Source organism: Uloborus diversus, chromosome 4 (assembly GCF_026930045.1).
Source record: "Uloborus diversus isolate 005 chromosome 4, Udiv.v.3.1, whole genome shotgun sequence".
In the NCBI taxonomy this organism is placed as follows: domain Eukaryota; kingdom Metazoa; phylum Arthropoda; class Arachnida; order Araneae; family Uloboridae; genus Uloborus; species Uloborus diversus.
Genome location: NC_072734.1, coordinates 189894875 through 189916070, shown reverse-complemented (window position 1 = coordinate 189916070; position 21196 = coordinate 189894875). Strand labels below are relative to the sequence as shown.

The following is a 21196-nucleotide window of genomic DNA, read 5'->3' as shown; positions in this document are numbered from 1 at the left end:
TTTCTGAACAGAATTTGGCAATTCACTAACAAGTGATACTGCACTCATCTTCTTGTTTAAGCTTAAATGTATTATTTTAATATTGTTTGAAGCTCGTAGCAAAGTCGAAACTTCTAACTATATATTTGATTTAAAAAAAAAAAAGTGAAGAAATTTCTCTATTGAAATTCAACCTCCCTTATTGAAGGGGGAGCCCTCAAAGGGGAGGGGAGGGAAATATTTTTATGGGGGGAGGAAGTTTTTATGGGGGTAGGAATAGTTTTTATGGGGGTAGGAATAGTTTTAAAGGGAATTTTGATCTTTTACAGGAATCAATTTCGTGATCTGTAGAAATTCAGAGAGATGCTTCATCTTCCTTAGGGAGGATTGGCACCCCTGTTATTCCAGAACTTTTTTCTAAACGAGTGGAATGTCACTTGTTTTGATAAAAGCACCTACTCTTGACCTTGAACAACAAAAGAGTGTTTACAGTGAGAAAATACAAAGGGGGTTGTGGCTTCGACAGGAAAAAAAGGGGAGAGTTCATTCATGCAGAATGGGTTAGGCATGACTAGCTCTGCTAATCAGAACACGCCAAGTCTCCCATTTTGGGACTTCAGTAAATAAAGTCCAATAAAACTCCTTTAAATTGTTTTTCTTGGCCCCTGTTTGTTGTGATTTGAAAAAAACTCTATTGAGCTTCATATTCCATGTTTCGAATTTCTTACATTCGCAGTAATTATTTTTAGGGAATTATTTCCCGTGTAATGCAAAAACAAGAAATTTTTGCAAAATTTAAAATTTTTTTAAAAAAGAATTTGCATTACAAACCTTTTTGAAAAAATTAGGAATAAAGTTTGGTTCTCTATCATTCATTTTTTAAAATTTCAAAATGATATCTTAATTACTTGATGAAGAAAAAAATATTAATTGAAGGTTCCCAAAATGGGAGACTTGGCGCTTAATGGGTTAAAGAAATGATTACCATTTAATTTAGTAATAACTTCTTGTGAATAATTTAAACCATAATAATTTCTAATATAATTTTCTCTTGTGCCAGTTTATTTCTATCTAATTTCTATTGCATATGAGTTAGCATCCGAGAATAAAACTTCCAATTGAATATTGAGTGAGTCTGGCGAACATATCCTTCTTGTCTCATACTAATTTCATAACTCATAAAATAAAATAATGATCTGCCTTAAAAAAAAAAAAAAAAAAAAAAAAAAAAAACATGTAAAATATATAATTAAACGAATAAATAGTGTTCAAGCTTTAACTTTAAGTTGAACTGTAGGTGGCGCAGTTGGGAAAATGTTATATATATATTGCATGTCTGTTTAAATTGCCTGTCTTGTTATTTTGTTTCTTTTGAGTTCTTGTACTTGGTTCATTTAGACTTGGTCTGAACATCATCTCTTGACTCTTGAAATCAAATGATTAACTTTAATTTCTTTATGTATTATTTACAAAAGTTTTAGTTCCTTTTAATATTTTAAGTAAAATAAAGGACGTTTTTATGAACTTTTTTGAGTTGTGGACTGAATTGCAAATTTTCTGAAAATAGCACATGTAGTTACGATACATGTTTTTGGTGACCCGGACGTGATTTGTATGCAAGAAAAACCTGTACAGCGAAGGTAAGCTGTTGAAATATATTCTTACTGAAAACAATTAAGTCTTTTGTGAATGGAATCGGTTGACAAATTGAAAGCTAAGCGACAATACGTGCGTGCAAGTTGCACTAAATTACTTACAAAATTAGAGACTGCTTTAACTAGTGATATTGAAGAAATTGATGCGGAAGAACTTTTGGAACTTAATGAACATTTTCTTGAAAAAGAAGACTTGTTGAAAACATTAAATTCGGAAATTGAACAGCAATGGACTGTAGCCGAGGGCTTTGAAAAAGAGCTTGAAACTTGCGAAAAATATTCCGAGCAAATTTTATCCGCCAAGTTTAAAATTAAACAGCGGATTAAGAAGTTAAATAAGGACAATAGTTGCAACGAAAGTGCTTTGTTGAACTCGACTGGTTCTGAAACAGGTGCTTCTAACATGAAATTGCCTAACTTACGAATTGATAAATTTTCTGGTGATCCTAGTTCATGGTTAGAATTCTTTAACAGTTTCCAGACATCAATTCATCAAAATAAATCGCTGAGTAAAATTGAAAAATTTTCCTACTTGAAATCACAGTCAACTGGACAAGCTTACAATGTGGTGAAAGGATTTCAACTTTCTGAAGAAAAGTAAGAGTCGTGTCTTGAGCTTTTGAAGCAGCGTTTCGGTGAAACCGACCTTATTATAAACACTCACATGAATAATCTAAACCTTCAACCGGTTAAAAATTCAAACTTAAGCGGTCTACGGGAACTGCACGACCAGTGCGAAGTTAACATTAGAAGTTTGCAAAATCTTGGAGTTACATCTGGTTCATACGGTCATTTATTGAATCCAATTCTTATGAAATTACTACCTCAAGATATGATGTTAAATTTTCATCGCAAGTGTAAACCCGAAAGCGGTAAGGACGTTTCTGAATTGCTTAATTTCTTGAGAAATGAAATAAAGTGTCGTGAAGTAGTGTCGAATGTTTATAACTCTTGTAGTTCCAATAAAGTATGCAGTCACTCTAGGGATAAACCTAATAATGGTCAAAAACAGAACCCACGATATGAGAAGGGAAACATTTCAACAATGACTTTAAATACATCTCAGAATGTACTAATAGACAAATTGTTTTGTATATTTTGTAAATTTCATAATCATTTCTCTAATAATTGTGACGTTGTAGCAGATAATGTTAAAAGACAAATACTTAAGAAAGAAGGTCGTTGTTATAAATGTTTTCGTAAAAATAATCTTTCTGCTGAATGCAGAAGTAAAGTTGATAAATGTAACTTTTGTAATGAATTTAGTCATAACAAATTGTTTTGCAAACTAAGCCAAACTTCTAGTAATAATTCTAATACAAATACTCTAGTGTCTCTAACGCAGTCTGAAACATTTAAGGAATTTAAAGCGACACTTTTGCAGACTTGCATTGTTGCTGTACCAGCAAATAGCGGTAAAGAACTAGTATGTTGTTTTATTGACCCTGGAAGTGAAAGGACATTTTTAACGAGAAAACTTGTAAACTTTTTAAAATTAAAACCAATTAGGAAATAAAAACTAATGATCTATTCTTTTGGTCAGCCTAAACCCCAAGAAATTTATGATGTTGTATGCAGTGGAGTTACGCAGCATATTTAATTCTAGTTCCCTGAAAATTGAAGCTCTAGTTACAGATGTTATCACTTGCGCAAAATTGAAACAAGCTCCTCGCGACCTTCATAGACTTCTTTGCTCACAAGGGTATAAACTGTGTGATCCTAAAAGGAAAGATGAAATAGGAATCCTCTTAGGCTCTGATTATGCTTGGCAAACTATGAGGGGTGAAGTTAAACAGTTACCGAGTGGATTGTTTATTAGTGAAACTATATTCGGACATACTGTTCAGGGCCCATTGGAATCAGGAAACTTTAACTCAACAGCGGGAGTGCATTTTATGAGCGCAGCAGATGCAGAATCAAACAATGAAATAAAGAAATTTTGGAGTTTGGAATCGCTAGGCATAATAGCTAACGAGGCAAATAATTCAGATTTGACTATCGTGAAAGATTTCGAAGATAACCTAAAATTTGTCGATGGTAGGTATGAAACCAAACTTTTGTGGAAACCCCATGAACTTCCGTTAAGCAATAACTTTAAGATTGCAGAGTACCGTTTCGAAAATTTAAAACCTAAATTATATAAAAACGAATGGTTGCTGGAAAATTACAATGCTATTATGCTAGAACAGTTAAGAGACGGTGTAATTGAATCATGTAAAAGTGAAACGCGTGATACGAAAAGTTGTTATATGCCGCATAGACCTGTAGTAAGAAAAGAAAAATCAACGACAAAGGTTAGGATTGTTTATGATGCCTCATCAAAATCAACTAATTGTAACTCTCTTAATGAATGTCTCGATTCAGGACCGAACTTAAATAAAAACATTTTAGATGTCCTATTAAAATTTCGAAAAAACAAAATAGGATTTTGCGCTGATATCGATAATGATGTTTTAAGACTGGAGCTAATGCCTCTGTTAGACAGGTTACAAAAACCCTTAAGATGTAGCAAAAGAATTGTGTTAGACAGCGGCTAAATGCTTTGATCCTGCTGGATTTATTTCTCCTTTCCAAATTCGAATTAAGTGTTTTGTACAAGAACTGTGGGAAATGGGACTTGAATGGGACGAAGCGGTCAATGCAGAAATTAAGAAGAAGTGGTCTGAATGGTGTTCTGAGCTAAATGTATTAAGACATTTTTTAATTCCAAGATATTATTTTACACATTCTTCCGAAGTAGTGGAAGAAACAGTACAGTTGTATATTTTTTCTGATGCTACCCCAAAGGCGTACGGGGCAGTAGCCTATTTTAGATTTATTTCTAAAAATAATGTAATTGAAACAAGTTTTGTTATGTCAAAATCGAGAGTAGCGCCTCTGAAAAAAAACTCTTCCAAGATTTGAACTGATGGGGGCTGTAATTGCAGCACGCCTATGAAAATATCTTAAGAATTTATTTAGTGTTTACACTATTTTCTTTTGGACTGACAGTACTATTACTTTGTGCTGAATTAAAGGATCTGCTTCAAAGTAGAAACCGTTTGTTTCGAATAGAACTGTTGAAATTCAAGATTTAACAATTCCTCAAGCTTGGCGATTTTGTGATAGCAAGAGCAATGCAGCAGATTTTATTTCCAAGTGCTGCAAAGCTGAAGAGTTAATTGGTAACAGAAAATGGTTACACGGTCCTGCTTGGTTATCAGAAAACGAAGAATTATGGCCCAAACTTCAACTTAAAGAAAGTGAAATTGATCTAGAAGCTGAACGAAAGATTGTCAGAAATTGTACAGCAATAAATCTAGTTCATTCTGGACAAGAAAAATTTAACCTCTTGACCAAATTTTCTTCATGGTCGAAGCTTTTGCGAGTGACCGCATGGTGCCTACGGTTTTTTACTAACTTGAAACTGAAATCGGTTTCTGTCATAAAAGGTGATTATTTGACGTGTGAAGAACTGAAAAGGCATTGGAAGTAATTATAAGAATAATTCAGGAAGAAGCATTTTCTGAAGAAATAAAATGCTTGAAACAAGGAAAACCGATTACTTCTAATAATAAAATTAGTTCCCTTAATCCATTCATAGATAAAAATGGAATACAACGAGTCGGGAAAAGATTGAGAAATGCAGAAATAGCTGAATCACAAAAATATCCTATTCTTCTACCGAGAGGAAATTTTATCACCAGTTTGATAATAAAGTATTATCACGACAAACATCTTCATTGCGGAGTCCTACTGCTGTTATTCGTATTAAGACAAGAATTTTGGATCATCAATGCTAGAATTGAAATTAAAAAATGCGTTTGGAAGTGTGTGAAATGTTGTCGATTCAGGGCAAAAACGCAATCGCAACTAATGGGTGATCTACCTACCAACAGAGTTATTCCAAGTAGAATTTTTTCTAAAACTGGAGCTGATTTCACTGGACTATTCCTTGTGAAAATAAAGAAAGGGAGAGGAGTTAGACCAACTAAATGTTATGTTTGCATTTTTATTTGCTTAGCTACTAAAGCTGTACACTTGGAATTAGTGGGAGATCTGTCCAGCGAATCGTTTATTGCAGCTTTGAAAAGATTTACAGCAAGAAGGGGAAAACCGAAGAAATAAGTACGGAATGCGGTACCAATTTTGTTGGCGCTGATAGAATTTTGATGAAAGAAATTTCTATTCTAAATTCAAGTCCTGAATTCCGTAATTGAATTTTGGCGGAAAATATAAAGTGGAATTTCAACCCCCTATCAGCAGCACATCATGGAGGACTTTGGGAAGCGGCCGTTAAGTTCATGAAATATCACTTACACCGGATGATTGGTTGTCAAATCTTCACCTATGAGGAATTCCTCACGCTGATCACTCAAGTTGAAGGGTGTTTAAATTCAAGACCTATTACCCCAATTTTTAATGATCCTAATGAGTTGGGCGCCCTCACACCGGGACATTTTCTTATTGGGGCACCTTTGACAGCAGTACCAGAACAGGACTTGACTTGGAAAAAATAACAACTCTGCAAAGGTGGTTGTTAACGCAGCAAATATTACAGGGATTTTGGAAACGTTGGTCAAGTGAGTATTTATGTCAGTTACAACAACGGGGGAAGTGGAGAAATTCCTGCGAGAATCTTCATATTCATGACTTAGTGTTGATAAAAGAAGATAATCAACCACCATTGACTTGGAAATTAGGTCGCATCATTAAACTTTTTCCTGGAGCAGATGCGAAAGTTCGTGTTGTTTCATTAAAGACATTAAATGGTGAATTGAAACGTCCAATTACAAAATTCTGCAAATTACCTATTGATAATATTGAAACTTGGGGGGGAAAAAAAAACCTTCGTATTATTGTATATGGATTTATTATGATTATTAATTTTATAGGCTAATCTAGTTGATTGCTTTGAAACATTGATTTAATTGTGATTATTTTGATATGAATGTTTAATTTCATTAATTTTAAGTTAGCAGTTAAAGGAATTATTGCTTTAAAATATTGAAATTTTATGTTAGTTTTTTGGAATGATATTCATTCGGGTGGGAGGATGTTCATGCTTTTTAACTTTAAGTTTAACTGTAGGTGGCGCAGTTGGGAAACTGGTATATATATTGCATGTCTGTTTAAATTGTCTGTCTTGTTATTTTGTTTCTTCTGAGTTCTTGTACTTGGTTCATTTAGACTTGGTTTGAACGTTATCTCTTGGCTCTTGAAATCAAATGATTAACTTTAATTTCTTTAAGTATTATTTACAAAAGTTTTAGTTGCTTTTAATATTTTAAGTAAAATAAAGGACGTTTTTATGAACTTTTTTGAGTTGTGAACTGAATTGCAAATTTTCTGAAAATAGCGCATGTAGTTACGATACAAATAGCATTATCTTTAAGCAAAAAATGGCGCTTTTGAAGAAGGTACTATTAGAGTTGAATTAAGCTCACTTGTCAACTAATTCTCAATGTAAGTTTTTAAAATAAAACAGTAAATTCTTTATCTTTTAATATTATTCATAATATTTAAAGTTGTGTAAAAAGGAATAGGTAATTTGAAACCTTGAATGAAATAATTGAAAATAACATAAAAAAGCGATGTTTCTTTATGTAAAAGTATATATATGTTATTTCAAGTCAAATCACTTTCAAGTCAAACTTTCAGAAATCGCACCCTTTGACCCCTTAAATTCATTTATTATTTTGGAAAAAATTTATCACACACAGTTGATGAGGCAATTCAAAGGAATTTCATGCAGTTTCATTTACTATTTAACTGAAATAAATTTAGGGAAAAAAAAGTTTCGCAAAATTCTAAAACTTGAAAATTCAACTATTTTTGAGACAATTTTGAAATCAATATAGTATATGACTTTTAATGTATTGTAATAAATACAACTAAATTTTTTAGACTGGGCAGATGAAGAGACCAGCAGCTGATAAATATTTTCAGCAAAAATTAGCAAAAAAGTTTTCCTTATTTTTTATTTATTTATTTTTTTTTTTTTTTTTTTTTTTTTGCTGTACTACTGATAAGAAATTCGTGGTTTCGTGAATAGTTCTGAAAGAATTTGAATATAATCATTCAAATACATTAAATATCATACATTCATTGAAAAAAATTTTAAAGTATTTTAAAAAATAGAATTTAAAATCTTGTGAAATAATTTCTTTTTTTTTTTTTTTTTTGAAAAGTGTCAAACTTAAGTTGTATTTAAAACAAGCTGTTCAACAACTTTGTGTTTCTCGTAGGACTATAGAAGTTGAAAATTAGGGTGAACACAATTTCATAATTTGCATTTTTTCCCTTGATGTACATATTTTATTGATAAAAGTGTGTGTGTGTAAGTGTTACAAAACTTCTTTGGTTCTGAATCGTTTCGCAACTGTTTTATGAAAATGTAATTTCTCTTCATATTATGCGGAAGAATTATTATTTAAATAATACTATTGCTTTCTAGTCCAGTCACATGTACTTTAAAACCAACAGGAAACTAATCATAAGTGGGGTTCCTCAGGGATCAGTTTTAGGGCCTCTTTTGTTTATTATCATGTATAGCCTGGAGCAAAGGAGAGTCAGAGGGGACATGATTCAGTTATTTAAATTTATCAAAATGAAAGATGTAAATGGAGTAAATTTTTGTGGGGAAAGCAGGACAAGGGGTCATTGTTTTAAGCTATTTAAATCTCAGGCTAACTTGGAAATCAGGAAAAACTACTACTTTAGCAGGGTTGTGGGCACTTGGAATAGCTTACCGGAAGAGGCGGTAATGAGCAAGGGAGTGGATAGCTTTAAGAGGGCCATTGATCTTCATTGGGGACTAATTAATTGACTAGGACCAGCCTAGCTGGGCCCAGAGCCTGTTGCTGGTCGTCACATTTGTATTTGTATTTGTATAATTTATTCATATTGAACTCACATAAAAATAAAGTAAATAGTGTAAAACATATGTACAAAATGTATCAGTCAGATACAATGTGAAAAAATAGATATAGCAACGAGAAAGAAAAGTTATACGATAAACAATTTATTTACTGGCGCAAGAGCAAATTATATTAGAAATTAGCATGTGTAAAATTATTCACAATAAGTATTTATTATTAACTTAAATGGTAATCATTTCTTTACGAACAGCTGTCTAAATTGCATTAAATATCATTAAGAATATGAAAAATTGTGGAATTCGCTTTTTAATTAACAAAATAATTTACCGTTGGAATTATTTAAAAAATAATTTCAATTTAAATTAAAACGTTGTCGTAAAATATGCATTTTTGGATTAAAGATGGCGCCACCTATTTTTATTTCGAAGCATAGTTTCTCAAAAGCAGCTTTCATTTGTTTTGCAAAGGATGAAATTGATTGGAAATAAGAATGTTGTTTTTGTCAGCAACATTCAATTAAAGATCTCATTTGCAAATGCGTATTCGTATTTAGCAGATTACAAACAAGAAACACACTGCGAAAGACGACTAGCAACATTACAGTGACGTCACAGCTTTAAAGCTTTGATACTTGAATAAGCCGATTCGCAACGCCAATAAACTATAGGGGAGCTGCAACCGTTGTCTAATGGCGGACGAATAAGGTAAAACAAACGCATGCCGTAACTTTTAACTTGCTTTGACGCTCAGTGAACGACAGTAATTTATCATCTTGTTTGTGGGAAGCTTTCTATTCTTCTGAAATTACAGTACACCATAAACTGACTGAAGCCTGTACTTTGCCCCCAAAGAAAACACGTGGAATGGAATGTTCTACCTTTTTCTTTAGTATTGTTAATCACCGCAAGGTAGTGTATTCGAGCTCTGGAGTTGCGAATGAGAAGACCTGTAATTTTCCTCTGTCCGAACAGAAGTAAAGGTAGCTTATGCATCCGGTACTGAATCCGTTCGAAAAAATTCATGCATCCCATGTATATTTCCTATCTCAGTACACAATATACACAAGTAACTAAATTTTAAAAAAAGCCCGACTAATCGCGACTAAAATCGCAAATGTAGAATTAAGACGGAAAATTCAAAATCCTTTTAAAATCCCTATACATTTAAAAATCAATTGCAAGTATTGTATTTGTTAACAAATAGAAAATGGCAACATATAAACATTTTAAATCATTGCGTTCAACTTCCGTGTCTGTCAACAATGAATTCGGTTTCCAATCGCGAGAATAAAGGCTCAACCGTATTTAAAATCTCCATTTAAAAAGGTTATTATTCGAATTTCATATAACATGGAAGTTTCAAACACATTCTATCATACGCAGAAAAAATTACTCTGTATTTTGGTACTAAATTTTTATATTTTCAAATATGTTTTCACTTCAAAAATCGGGAAAAAACATTTAGAGGTTAATATCTTCGTTAATTAATGTCATCGGAAAACGCAACCAAGCTAAGAACACCCTCGATCAACTCTCCTTTCGAACAAAAAATTTTTTTTTTCAAAATCGGTCCATCCGTTTAGGTGCTAGAGTGCCACATACAGATACACAGACACACAGATACAAAGATACACAGACACGTAAAACTTATAACCCCCTTCCTTTGTGTATCGGGGGTCAAATAGACGTTTTCCCCCCGCTTCAAATGTTTCAAAATCATTTGTATTTTTTAGATTAGTATCCTCACATAGTTACGTTTCACTTGACGTTAGCGGTCCAATATATTTTGGCCGATTACGTATAAACTCTGCATAAATATCCTTTGGTATGACTTAATGAAGTAAATTTATTTTAATCCATTCCTATCACTATATTTCTCAAAATTCAGAAAAATAAAATAGATGACACTTACTTATGTAATATTTCAGAGTGAAAGAAAGGTCGTTTGGTCTTCTCCTATGAGCAATAATTTTGACAGTTTGAAATGAGACAAATGGTTCTTCTGGGGTAGAGCCAGCTCCACAAAACTTGGTTTCTTTCTCTGATCCAGTCACTCCTTGTTCAACAATTTTAATATAAGAATCAAAGCAATCCTGCAAAAGTGTTTATTAGTAATTACCAAAACATAAGCTATAAAGAATGGTAGATTTTTTTTTTTTAGTTTCCTTGCAATAATATTATCAAATTTTCAAAGCTTAGTTTACAAATAAGTGAAATCGAGTTAGGAAAAAAAATCAAAACATAGTTATAAGGGGGAATCAACCATTCGTATGATCGAAAAACTGGAAATTCACTAAAATAAAAGAATAGTCCTTAGAGGAAGTGGTCTAAAAACGAGCCACCACTTTTATTTTCTACCTATTCACTTACCTGTTCACACTAGTGCGATAATTTTTGTGCCAATAACTCGTAAAAACATTCATGAAGGTGATCTTAGGGTTCAAAAACCATTACACCAGTTTTAAGTGTTTTAAAACTTAATGATTACAAAAAAAAGGCCAAAATCACGATTTTCAAGAGGTGGTCCAAAAACGGGCCACTTGAGGAAAAACTATTTTATCGCTTAAAAAATAAATAAAAAGCAAGAAATTTTAATTCAAAAAATTTATTGTTATTATGCTTTCTTTGAAGAAAGATATTGTGAACTTTTAGTATGTTTAAAGTTTTGAATTTTGAATGCTTCCTTAAACTTACAAAACTACTCCGACATTGCATTCTGGCTACTCCAGAGGGTGTTGCAATCTGAATTACAATTGTTTTTATTTTTTAAAGCGTAATTTTTGGAATTTTAAATTTTTGTCATGGTTTTAAAAATGTTTATAAATATTAAGCCTTTTTTCAGTTGTTAAACATGAAAACTGAGATCTCTGAGAATACCAATTCAATCTCAAAAAAATACACTCGCTTTTCAATCTGTTCTAAATGGTAAATCCACCGTTCATCATGTGTAACACTAAGATATACGCGGTGGTTCAAATTTCAGATAATGCTCCGCTCGTGAAAATTGTCGTTTTATGAGCGGCAAAAGTTGGAAAAACTTTACATCAAAAAGAAAAAAATTGCGGGATTAGAAATCACGCGAGATTTGACTCTCGGTCCCGCGCGATTAATCCCTGTAAATACCATGCGGTATCCCGCGGGATTAATCCAGCTAAATAGCATGCGGGATCCCTCAGGATCGGGATTGGAAACCCTATAGGTTTCAAAGATGATTGCAATTTTGACATTAGTTGTATTTTTAGTAATATCATTTTGTTTTTAAATTATCACCACCCCACCCCCTCAATTTTCCCTCACGAATTGATCGCCCCCTGGTAGGAGTGAAGTCACCCCTTTGGGAGCGATGAACCCCAGGTTGCCTACCACTGCTTTAAAGATTCTGAAGGAAAGGAATGAGAATTTCGAAGAGACGGGAAATCAGGGAAGAAATCATTTGTTTGAATTCAGAAGAACCCCTGGCCACAGCATGAACGGAAGGGTGTTTTTCTTTTGCCCAATCGTTTCCCTTTTTTTCAATTAGATTAAGTTCAAATTTGAAATTATTTTGACTATAGCTTCTTTCATTTCAGAATTTTGAAAAAAAGTGGGACTTCCTTAATAATCACTCCAATGAATACACGTACTGTTTGACCACGGATTGTATGTAATTTGGCAATTGGCCAAGTTAAGACGATTCCATCTGAATGAATCTAGCAGGGAGAAGGGAAAATAGAGTTGGGATTTTGATTCAAGTGTTTTATAATGTCACTAGTGCCTAATTAATTTATTGCATTCTCTAAGTTCAAAAAGAGTGGAAACAAACAGTTTCTATAGAAACAGCAAAAAGAAAATACAATGTCTTCATATCGTCAGAAAAAGTAGAATCAAAATGGCAAGCGCAAAATTATGTTGTTAAAAATATACCAATTAATTTTTGTAGTAAGAATATAGGTGCATCTAAATAGGCAAAAGCGCACATCTGTGACGAACAAACTACCATCCCTGCAAACTAATAGATACGTCCATTTCCGCCTACAAACCAGATATTAACCTTTCCATGTAATCGATGGTCAGACTATAGAGTAAAGAAATATACATAGAGAGGCCCCGTCCATCACCACACTAGAGTCAATGCCTGTGAACTGAAAAATGACGTCATAATGAATCGGCCGATCGTCAGCCATATTACTGTTTTACGGAAATCCCGTTACATGTTAAATTTTTCATATCACCGCTTCTTTTAATCTCCAAGTATTTGATGTTTCAAAACAGAAAATCAAAGTTGGATTCAAAATCCGTAGTAAGCGATATTTTCCCAAAATTACAAAAAATAAAAATGTAAATTATTGAAAATTTTAGAGTGATTTTCTTTGACGCAATTTTTAACTTGGCGAGAATTTTTGATGTTATTCTTTGTTAGCCTAAATTACATAGAAACTACTTTGGCAAATCAATGTACGTTTTTTTTCTTTTCTTTTTTGAGCAATCACGATTGCTTATTGTTCTCATTTGACAGTCCTTGACGTTGGGATTATTTTTCAGCTTGGACCAGCAGCACCACCGCCCACCGGCGCGGTGGCGGCACGGCTGCTCTGTTCCTAAACACTGTCCCCCGGAATCTACTTCTGCTGGGTGGTGGCGTCCATGTCCTTCACACGCATGCTCATACACACTCGCCAACGCGTGAGCGCCTTTACACACATACACAGGCCTACGTGCACACACTTAAGCCTGCACACACACAACTATACACACATAACCACCCAGGAGGAGGAACATGCTTGGGGGGGGGGAGCCATTTCTAGAAACAATAACTCTAATCAGTAGGGTCTTGTCGCAACTCGTGATTGCGAAAAACATAATTTGAATTCAAAGTTTCAGAATTCAAATTAGATTTTTATTTTATTTTTTTTTTTTTAATTTTTAACAAAACAATCAATAAAATGAGACTAAATTCACCATTACAATGAAAAAACATCCACCAAACTATTAAATTAAGCTTTTAAAATCCGCCAAGTATAAACCAATTCATTAAATAACATAAAAAAATGATTTAAATAATCCTGAAAACAAACAAACAAACCAACATTAAAAAATCCATCAATATTAATCCGGTCAAAAAGACTTTTTTACTATAGGTGCGTCACTTTACTTGGCAACTTGTTTATTTTCTACCTTGGCGTAACAAGAAAATATCGTTTATGATTGCTCCTCTTTTTCGAGTTTTAACTATGCGACTTTTAATAATAATTAATGATGCAACTTATATGGCGGTATGTTTTTGTCATAGTGCGTCATATGACACAGTATTGCTTTTCACGTCTTCACTTTCAACATAGAATAAAATATTTGGCCCTGAAAATGACATTTCTTTTGAAGGAAGGTATTATGAACGCTTAACTTTTTAAGAAAGGTTAAAAGATTTACTTCTTTAAAATAAAAAGTTTGAATGTACAAGCAATTAAATCAAAAGCTAACATTTCTTACTTTTATTAAGAGTAAATCGAAAAATCTTCAAATTTCAAAATTATAAGTATACTACATATATATTTATACAGAAAATATATATCGTAAAGGTATGGCAGGTATTAGTGTAGCAGAAGTACAGTTTCAAAAGGCATATTTTTCATCTTGCCGATTATTTTTCATTTTATTTACTGCTGTCTTACTTGATTAAACTTACAATGAAATTACTTTTTTTTGGCGATACCATGCATTATTTTGTTTATTAATGGACTTATGATAAAACGAACCATTAAATAAGACTAAATGTTGCGTTGAAGTAAAAAGTAGTTCGCCTAATGATTGAATAAAGCTAACAAAAAGAAAATTGTAAGCCAAACAAAAAACAAGCTAAATGAAAACAGTGAATGGTTCTTCTGAAATAAATCGCCAACTAAATTAAACAAATCTTAAAGCTGTTTCTTCAGTGTCAGAAACTTTCGTTTCTAAGACTTATTAGACGTAGCAACAGGAACAACTTTTCAAAATACAACAACAGGTTTCGTTAGCTAAAACTTTCTTTTATTTACTGTACTATAGAACTAAATTAGTGCAAAGACTAATTAGGCTAGGGGGGAAATGAAAATTATACTCATTGAGTGATAACACTGTCGATTGGCAAGTTTTTACTTCTATATAAACACTTCAAAAATACTTACCTAAGTGGATAAGGTAGCAACTTTTGAATACCTAATGCTGTAACTATACAAAACTACTACGTTTCTTACATGCGGGATAAAGGTAAATTAGCACTCTCTGTCAGGATTTTTTTTATCTAATGATGCGAGGAATTCAAAGATAATTTTCTATCGACGGTCAGTTTTTCTTGAGCCGACATCACACTTGAAACTTTAATTTAGAAAATGCAATGTCCAATTAATTATAATATAACAGGTAACACAGAATCACATTTTTTTTGTCATCATTATGTACTTGTACTTGAAGTAAAACATCAATAAGAGGAGACAGATATTACTTATGTGGGTAGAATTACGGTGACCGGGTCGCGGCGATAAATATTTCATTCTGGCACCCCGCTACCTTATCTTGGCGACGGAGCAATTTCGGCAACCCTACACCAAAGCTTATTCGCTATTCGTTTGGCCAATCAACCATTTCAGAGTTCACAACACAAAATTATAATTTATTTGTCTACTAAATATTTTTAACTTAATTCCATAGAACAATAATTTTTATTTCCTCAAGGGTGATTTTTTTTTTCTGAAAACTGGCAACATACTATATTGTGTTTCTTCAATTTTTAGATCTTAGAAACATTTTATATAACTTTACATCGCGGAATGTTTGTCACTTTTAACTATTTTAAGTTATAGAATTAAAAACTAGCTATTCATATCTTTGGATACGTTTTTGAAATTTGTTTGCAGTAAGTAATTTCCTTCGTGTTTTATTGTTCCATCTTCAATTTAAAATTCATTACTTATCGTGATTTTCTTCAGTAAATTTGAATTCAAATTTTAGTTTAACGTTCTCTGGATGGATCTTTTGATGTGATTTAACTTATTTAGCTGATCGTTTTAAGTTTTAATTGAACATTAAATTTACTAAAGGGCTTTTTCTATTTATTGACGAACTATTTCAGACTAATGTCGTTTTCTATCCAACTTTTAATGTTGTTAAATTTGCTAGAAATGTATGTTTCATCTTTATGTTCCTAAGGAAATCAAACATAAAAAGTGTAACATCATTTATGTCATGAACCTTTTCGTTTTATGCACTTTATCTTCCCACGCAGATTATGTTAACATCTTGAAAAAAGTTACTTCTCACTTGTCTATTCTGCAAACTTAATTTTAAAATAAGAAAATTAATAAATTTCTATAAAAATTAGGCTTCATGATGTTTCTGCATATTTTCATCATTTAAAAAGGAAAAAAGAATTTTATTACTTTTTTTTGAGCAATCACGATTGCTTATTGCTTTCATTTGACTGTTTTAATGTCCTATCATTTTATTTTCCCACCGCCACCCGCCGCACCATCACCGTGGACCGGCCGCCTCACACAAATGCATACATACACCTACACGCATACATAAACACATTCATACACACATACACAAACACATACATACACCTACCCACATACACACACACGCATACATACAGACACCTACACATACACACACACCTACGCACAACTACCCACACACTCATGTCTACACACACATACACATTCCCCCCCCCCCCCCACCACAAACACTCATACACACAACTGCCCACACACTCATACCTGCACACAGGCACAAACACACACGCCTACACACACACACACACACACACACACACTCGTGATTGCGAAAAACATAATTTGAATTTCAGATGTCAAAATTCAAATTATTTTTTAATTTTTTTTTTTTTTTTTTTGTTTTTTTACGTTTATGATCAAAGAAAGAAAAAGATTAATAAACAGTTCTAGTTACTAAGCCGATAGTTTGAGCCATCCGAAGCTCCGCCCCTTTTCTTTGGGTGTCTCTCATTGGAAGATTTCTTTTGCTTGCAATGCAGTACTTTGTTTACATTGAGTCGTAGGTGCCAAATTTGGCTGTTTTGGAAAGAATACGCCAACGCGACCCGGTTACCGTAATTCTACCCTTATGTGCATCTCACTCAGAAATTCATCATAAAAATAATCATTCACAATGCTACAAAACTCATATGGAGCCATAAGACTCATTTACAGTCTGCTGCAACCACATTTATGAATCGGATTCAAAGGTGTCTTAGGTTATTATGATCCAGTTAATTAGCAATATTTCCCAAATCAAGTATCCAATGGATCACTTCGTATAGATCCAGGGCAAAAATGACGTTTTTTGCTCTCCTTTGGAAACGAAAAAGTAATTTCCTTTGCGAAGTTACACAACACATTTATGGACCAAAAAGATTTTCGTTGAACTAAATAGAAATTTTAAAGGTAAACTGGCCGATCTGCGCTGACGTCATCAAATGTATCGTTGCCAGTTAACAGGCATTGACTCTAGTACGGTGATGCCCCGTCTAAGGTAAAAAGGAGATGAAATTGAAGCCGGAATTATGGGATACAGCAGTGCAATGATAAGCGGAGTTATGATAACATGATCGCTTCGCGAGAATAATTTTTAACAATCTCGCAAAGGGACCGTATGAAGTAGCTGGCGGATTGGTTTGCAATTTAATTCATGTTTTAATGCAATTTCAAAAACCTGCTTCATAAACTTGCAACGATATCTAAGATTAAATTAACAACCAATTGAGATTCAGTAAAGGAGTGTTTTGAAACAAGAAGTATCTCACTTGACGTTAAATCCCGGTTATCACAAATTTGCCATTTCAACTGCGCTTGCGCGCGGACTTAGCTTTTTGGGCTTTCTGTTTTAAGATTTCGTGTTGCTTGTTTATATTTAAGCTGAGCGAGAGTCCCACCAAATTAATGAATGCGATTAGAATATTTTCACAGCGACTTCGTGACATATTATATGAAACTACGGATATGAATAATTGATAATCTTAAGAGAAAAATGACACTTCAATATTTATTAGTTTGGAAATATTTATTTAACATAAGTGTAAAACACGTTGTGTACTTCAAAAATGATTGGAATATTAGTACAGAAATCCGTTTTTTGCGGATATTTTACGTTAGGCGTAAACAGCTTAGTATTATACATTTTTATTTAGGTTAAGGGTTCGGCTTTGTATCAGAAGTGATGCTGAAATTCTAGTACGTTTTCTGAGGTTAAAAATTTGGTCCTGAAAAAGGACAGACGATTCAAACACGGAATCCATTAATAATTAAGACGCAAAATTCAATCTTTACCGAGGCCTAAAAACTAAATCAGAAAAAACTTTGTTATTTCTAATTTTTATCTCTTGCCATCTCATATTTATTACTAAATTTAAAATGTTTAATTAATTTAGCAAGAGTTTTGAAATCAGCTAAGTCCGCGCGCAAGCGCAGTTGAAATGGCAAATTTGTGATAACCGGGATTTGACGTCGAGTATGTATCTCAAGAAGCTAAGGATCTTGGGATACAGCGGTGCCACTTCCGGCTTCAATTTCTTAGTATAGCGGGGCCTCTCTATGTAATTTCTTTGCTCTTATGGGTCAGAAAGTACTTTGTCCCTTTTCTTCGCACTTCTTCTTTCTTGAATCATAAAGCAGTTTCAGATCATACTTCGAAACCTCAAAATGAATGAATAATGCACTAACTTACCCGATTCCGCAGAATTAGTGAGTCAAACTTTAAAATAACATAAGACCCAGGAAGAACAGTGATTTTCCAACAATCTTCCTCTATTAGACCAAATGGTCTATAGGCGATCCCATCAGACGATTGGATGGTACCAAATTCCATATCAAGTTCTAAACATGATGAACAGAGATCTAAAAGGAATACATTATAATTCATTATGCATTTTACAAAGAAATAAGTATGGGTAACTAGTTTGAAAAAGCAATCTATGCTCTATCTATACTAATAATATAAAGCCGAAGAGTTTGTTTGTTTGAACGCACTAATCTCAGGAACTACTGGTTCGAATTGAAACATTCATTTTGTGTTGAATAGTACATTCATTGAGGAAGAATATAGTCTATTTTTAAGCGCTTTTATTATACTTGGACTGATTGTCACGGAGAAATCTGAGGCCTGGTTTAACTTATATCTCTGCAACTAGACTACTTGTTAGAGAATTATTAGAGAATTCGGCATTTCACTAAATGATTTGCTTAATATTAAGGTACAACTTAACGCTGAAAAATTAAAATCTGAAATAAAATTATTATTTCAGTTAGGATGTAAAACAGCAAATTTCATGTAATTTCTCCATTAAATCTATACATATAATAAAATAAGATGTTTGTGTGTGTGTGTGTGGCGCGCATCCCGGGAAAACGGTAAGGCCTAGAAAGATGAAATTTGGTATACAGGTGCAGTTTTTAATGAAGATGTGCACCTCGGGCTTCGATTTTTGATATTTTAGTTAGAAAAAAAGTTATTCAATGTTTTATGTGATTTTTAGCACTTTTTAGCACTTTTAACCTCACGGACCCCGAACCAACCACGCCAGACGAATATTTTTTGTACTACAGTGTAGGATATTTATTTTAATTCTTCTATCTATCTATACATATAATAAAATAAGATGTTTGTGTGTGTGTGTGTGTGTGTGGCGCGCATCCCGGGAAAACGGTAAGGCCTAGAAAGATGAAATTTGGTATACAGGTGTACTTTTTGCTGAAGTTGTGCACCTCGGGCTTCGATTTTTGATATTTTAATTAGAAAAAAAGTTATTTAATGTTTTGTGTGTTTTTTTTGCACTTTTTAGTACTTTTTACCTCACAGTCCACGAACCAATCGCACCACACAAATATTTTTTGCACTATAGTGTAGGAAATTTAATTTTAATTATGATGAATCAAAAAAATTTGAAAATAGAGCAATTTTTGTGTTTTTCACGAATTTTTGAAAAAACCTTTAATTTGCATTTTTTCCCGGGTTTTACTTTTTTCTAATATCATCCTGCGAGAAGTATCAAAGCCCCATTTCTAAAATTTAAGTTGGTAATAGTAAAAACATTTCGCCCTCTTCAAAAGAAAAAAGTTCTTAAAAATACGCAATAGTTTTTTTTTAACAATTTTTTTAATGCTGAACACATTATGTCTCTCCACGCATCGGTCGAAAAAAAGCATTCTTCAATCTTTTATGGCTCTGACGTCACTACTTGGATTTCGATTCGATATGAGGCATCGAATCTTAATCGCTAAATTGTAATTGGAGGAACGAATTTTCTTTGCATTATGTCAAGCTGTGCGTTTAAATTCTTGTGTTTTTTTATTAGCGATGTTCTGAAGTTGGCCATGCTGTGACTTCGTCATTGCTAAAGCTAAGATTTTGATCATAAATATCTTTGATTATTAATATTAAAAACTGAATGCATTTTTTGTTTCATTAATTATTTTTATTTGGTTTCAGTTGATACATTGTTGTGAAATATAATTCAGCTCTTTTTCTTTTAGCGGTTTGGTACATTAATTTGTTCTATAATGTGAATAAAAGTTTTAGTTCTGTTCTTTTTTCTATTCTTGCTGTTTAAGTTTATTTGAACTAAAAGTATTTACTTCTGTTCTTTTTCCTATTATTACTGGTTGCGTAAAGCATTATTATCATTTGTTATTTGCATAACTGTGTTCTTCTTAATGACTTTAGCTATTTGGTTCTTCAATTCGTTGTAAAATATAGTTAAAATTGATTAGTTCTGATCTTTTAAATATTGTTTCTGCCTAACTATATGCTAATTTCTGGTTTTAGTTATTAATTGTTTGCTTAATTCTGGAACTTCTTCAGTGGTTTGTAGTTTAATTTAAAGATTTTAGTTTGTTCATTTTGCAATTATTATTGGTAAGTAAAGAATTAATCTTCTTTATTGCTGTATATTTAATTTGGTAGGATTTTGTGTTTGAATACGTATTGTTATGTCTTCTAATTTAAAGTTATAGTTTAAAAGATTTGCTGATAAGTATTCTAAATCAACAGAAAAGAAGTTTTCTCCATTGATTTCTTAACATTGTAGTGGCGCTTTTAATTGTACGTTAAGTACTTCAAAGCGTATTTATCCCAAAATGGCTCCTCCTCGAAAGAAACAATGCCTCAGGAACCGTAACCGGTCAAAACGGCAGCAAAGGCAACAAGCTCGGCAAACAGAAACTGATGAAGATACACAGCGAAGACGGGAACAGAATCGACTTTCGATGGCTGCAGTAAGAGAAACAGAAACTGATGAAGATGCATTGCATAGACGGGAGCAGAACAGGCTTTCAATGGCTGCAGCAAGAGAAACAGAAACTGGTGAAGATGCATTGCATAGACGGGAAACCTCGAGAGAACAATATTTTCACGTTTCGTAAAATTTCTATTGACTTCCAGCTGAGCGTATCCTTTTTTTTGGTAAATTTTCTTTAACATTACAAAGTCAACAAAAGTTAATGATAAATCATAAATCCTGACAACAAGCGATGACAGGGTTTTATACTTCATTTTACAAAAAAGGAAGTATTGTATTCGCGAAAACTTTTTCACTCAAAAATCGGCCTTAATTTCTATTTTGCTCACCCCCGAATGAATGTTGAGGGTTTTTTTCCACTCGATCACACGTGGACGCCCGAAATATCCATTTTGACGATTCCCGAGTTAACTACAACGAGTTTTCTCGTGACGTCTG

The 21196-nt window shown here is 33.0% G+C and overlaps 1 protein-coding gene across 1 annotated transcript in view; it reads right to left on the bottom strand.

Annotated features, from left to right (window-relative positions):
* Positions 1–20835, bottom strand: part of LOC129221064 (uncharacterized) — a 46409-nt gene extending 25574 nt beyond the window's left edge. The window contains exons 1-3 of the mRNA XM_054855501.1: positions 20640–20835; positions 18190–18359; positions 10406–10586 (exon numbers count right to left, since the gene is read on the bottom strand). Of these exons, the coding sequence (XP_054711476.1) occupies positions 10406–10586; positions 18190–18359; positions 20640–20835 (547 nt within the window). The remainder of the gene's footprint in view (positions 1–10405; positions 10587–18189; positions 18360–20639) is intronic.
* Positions 20836–21196: the final 361 nt, after the last annotated feature.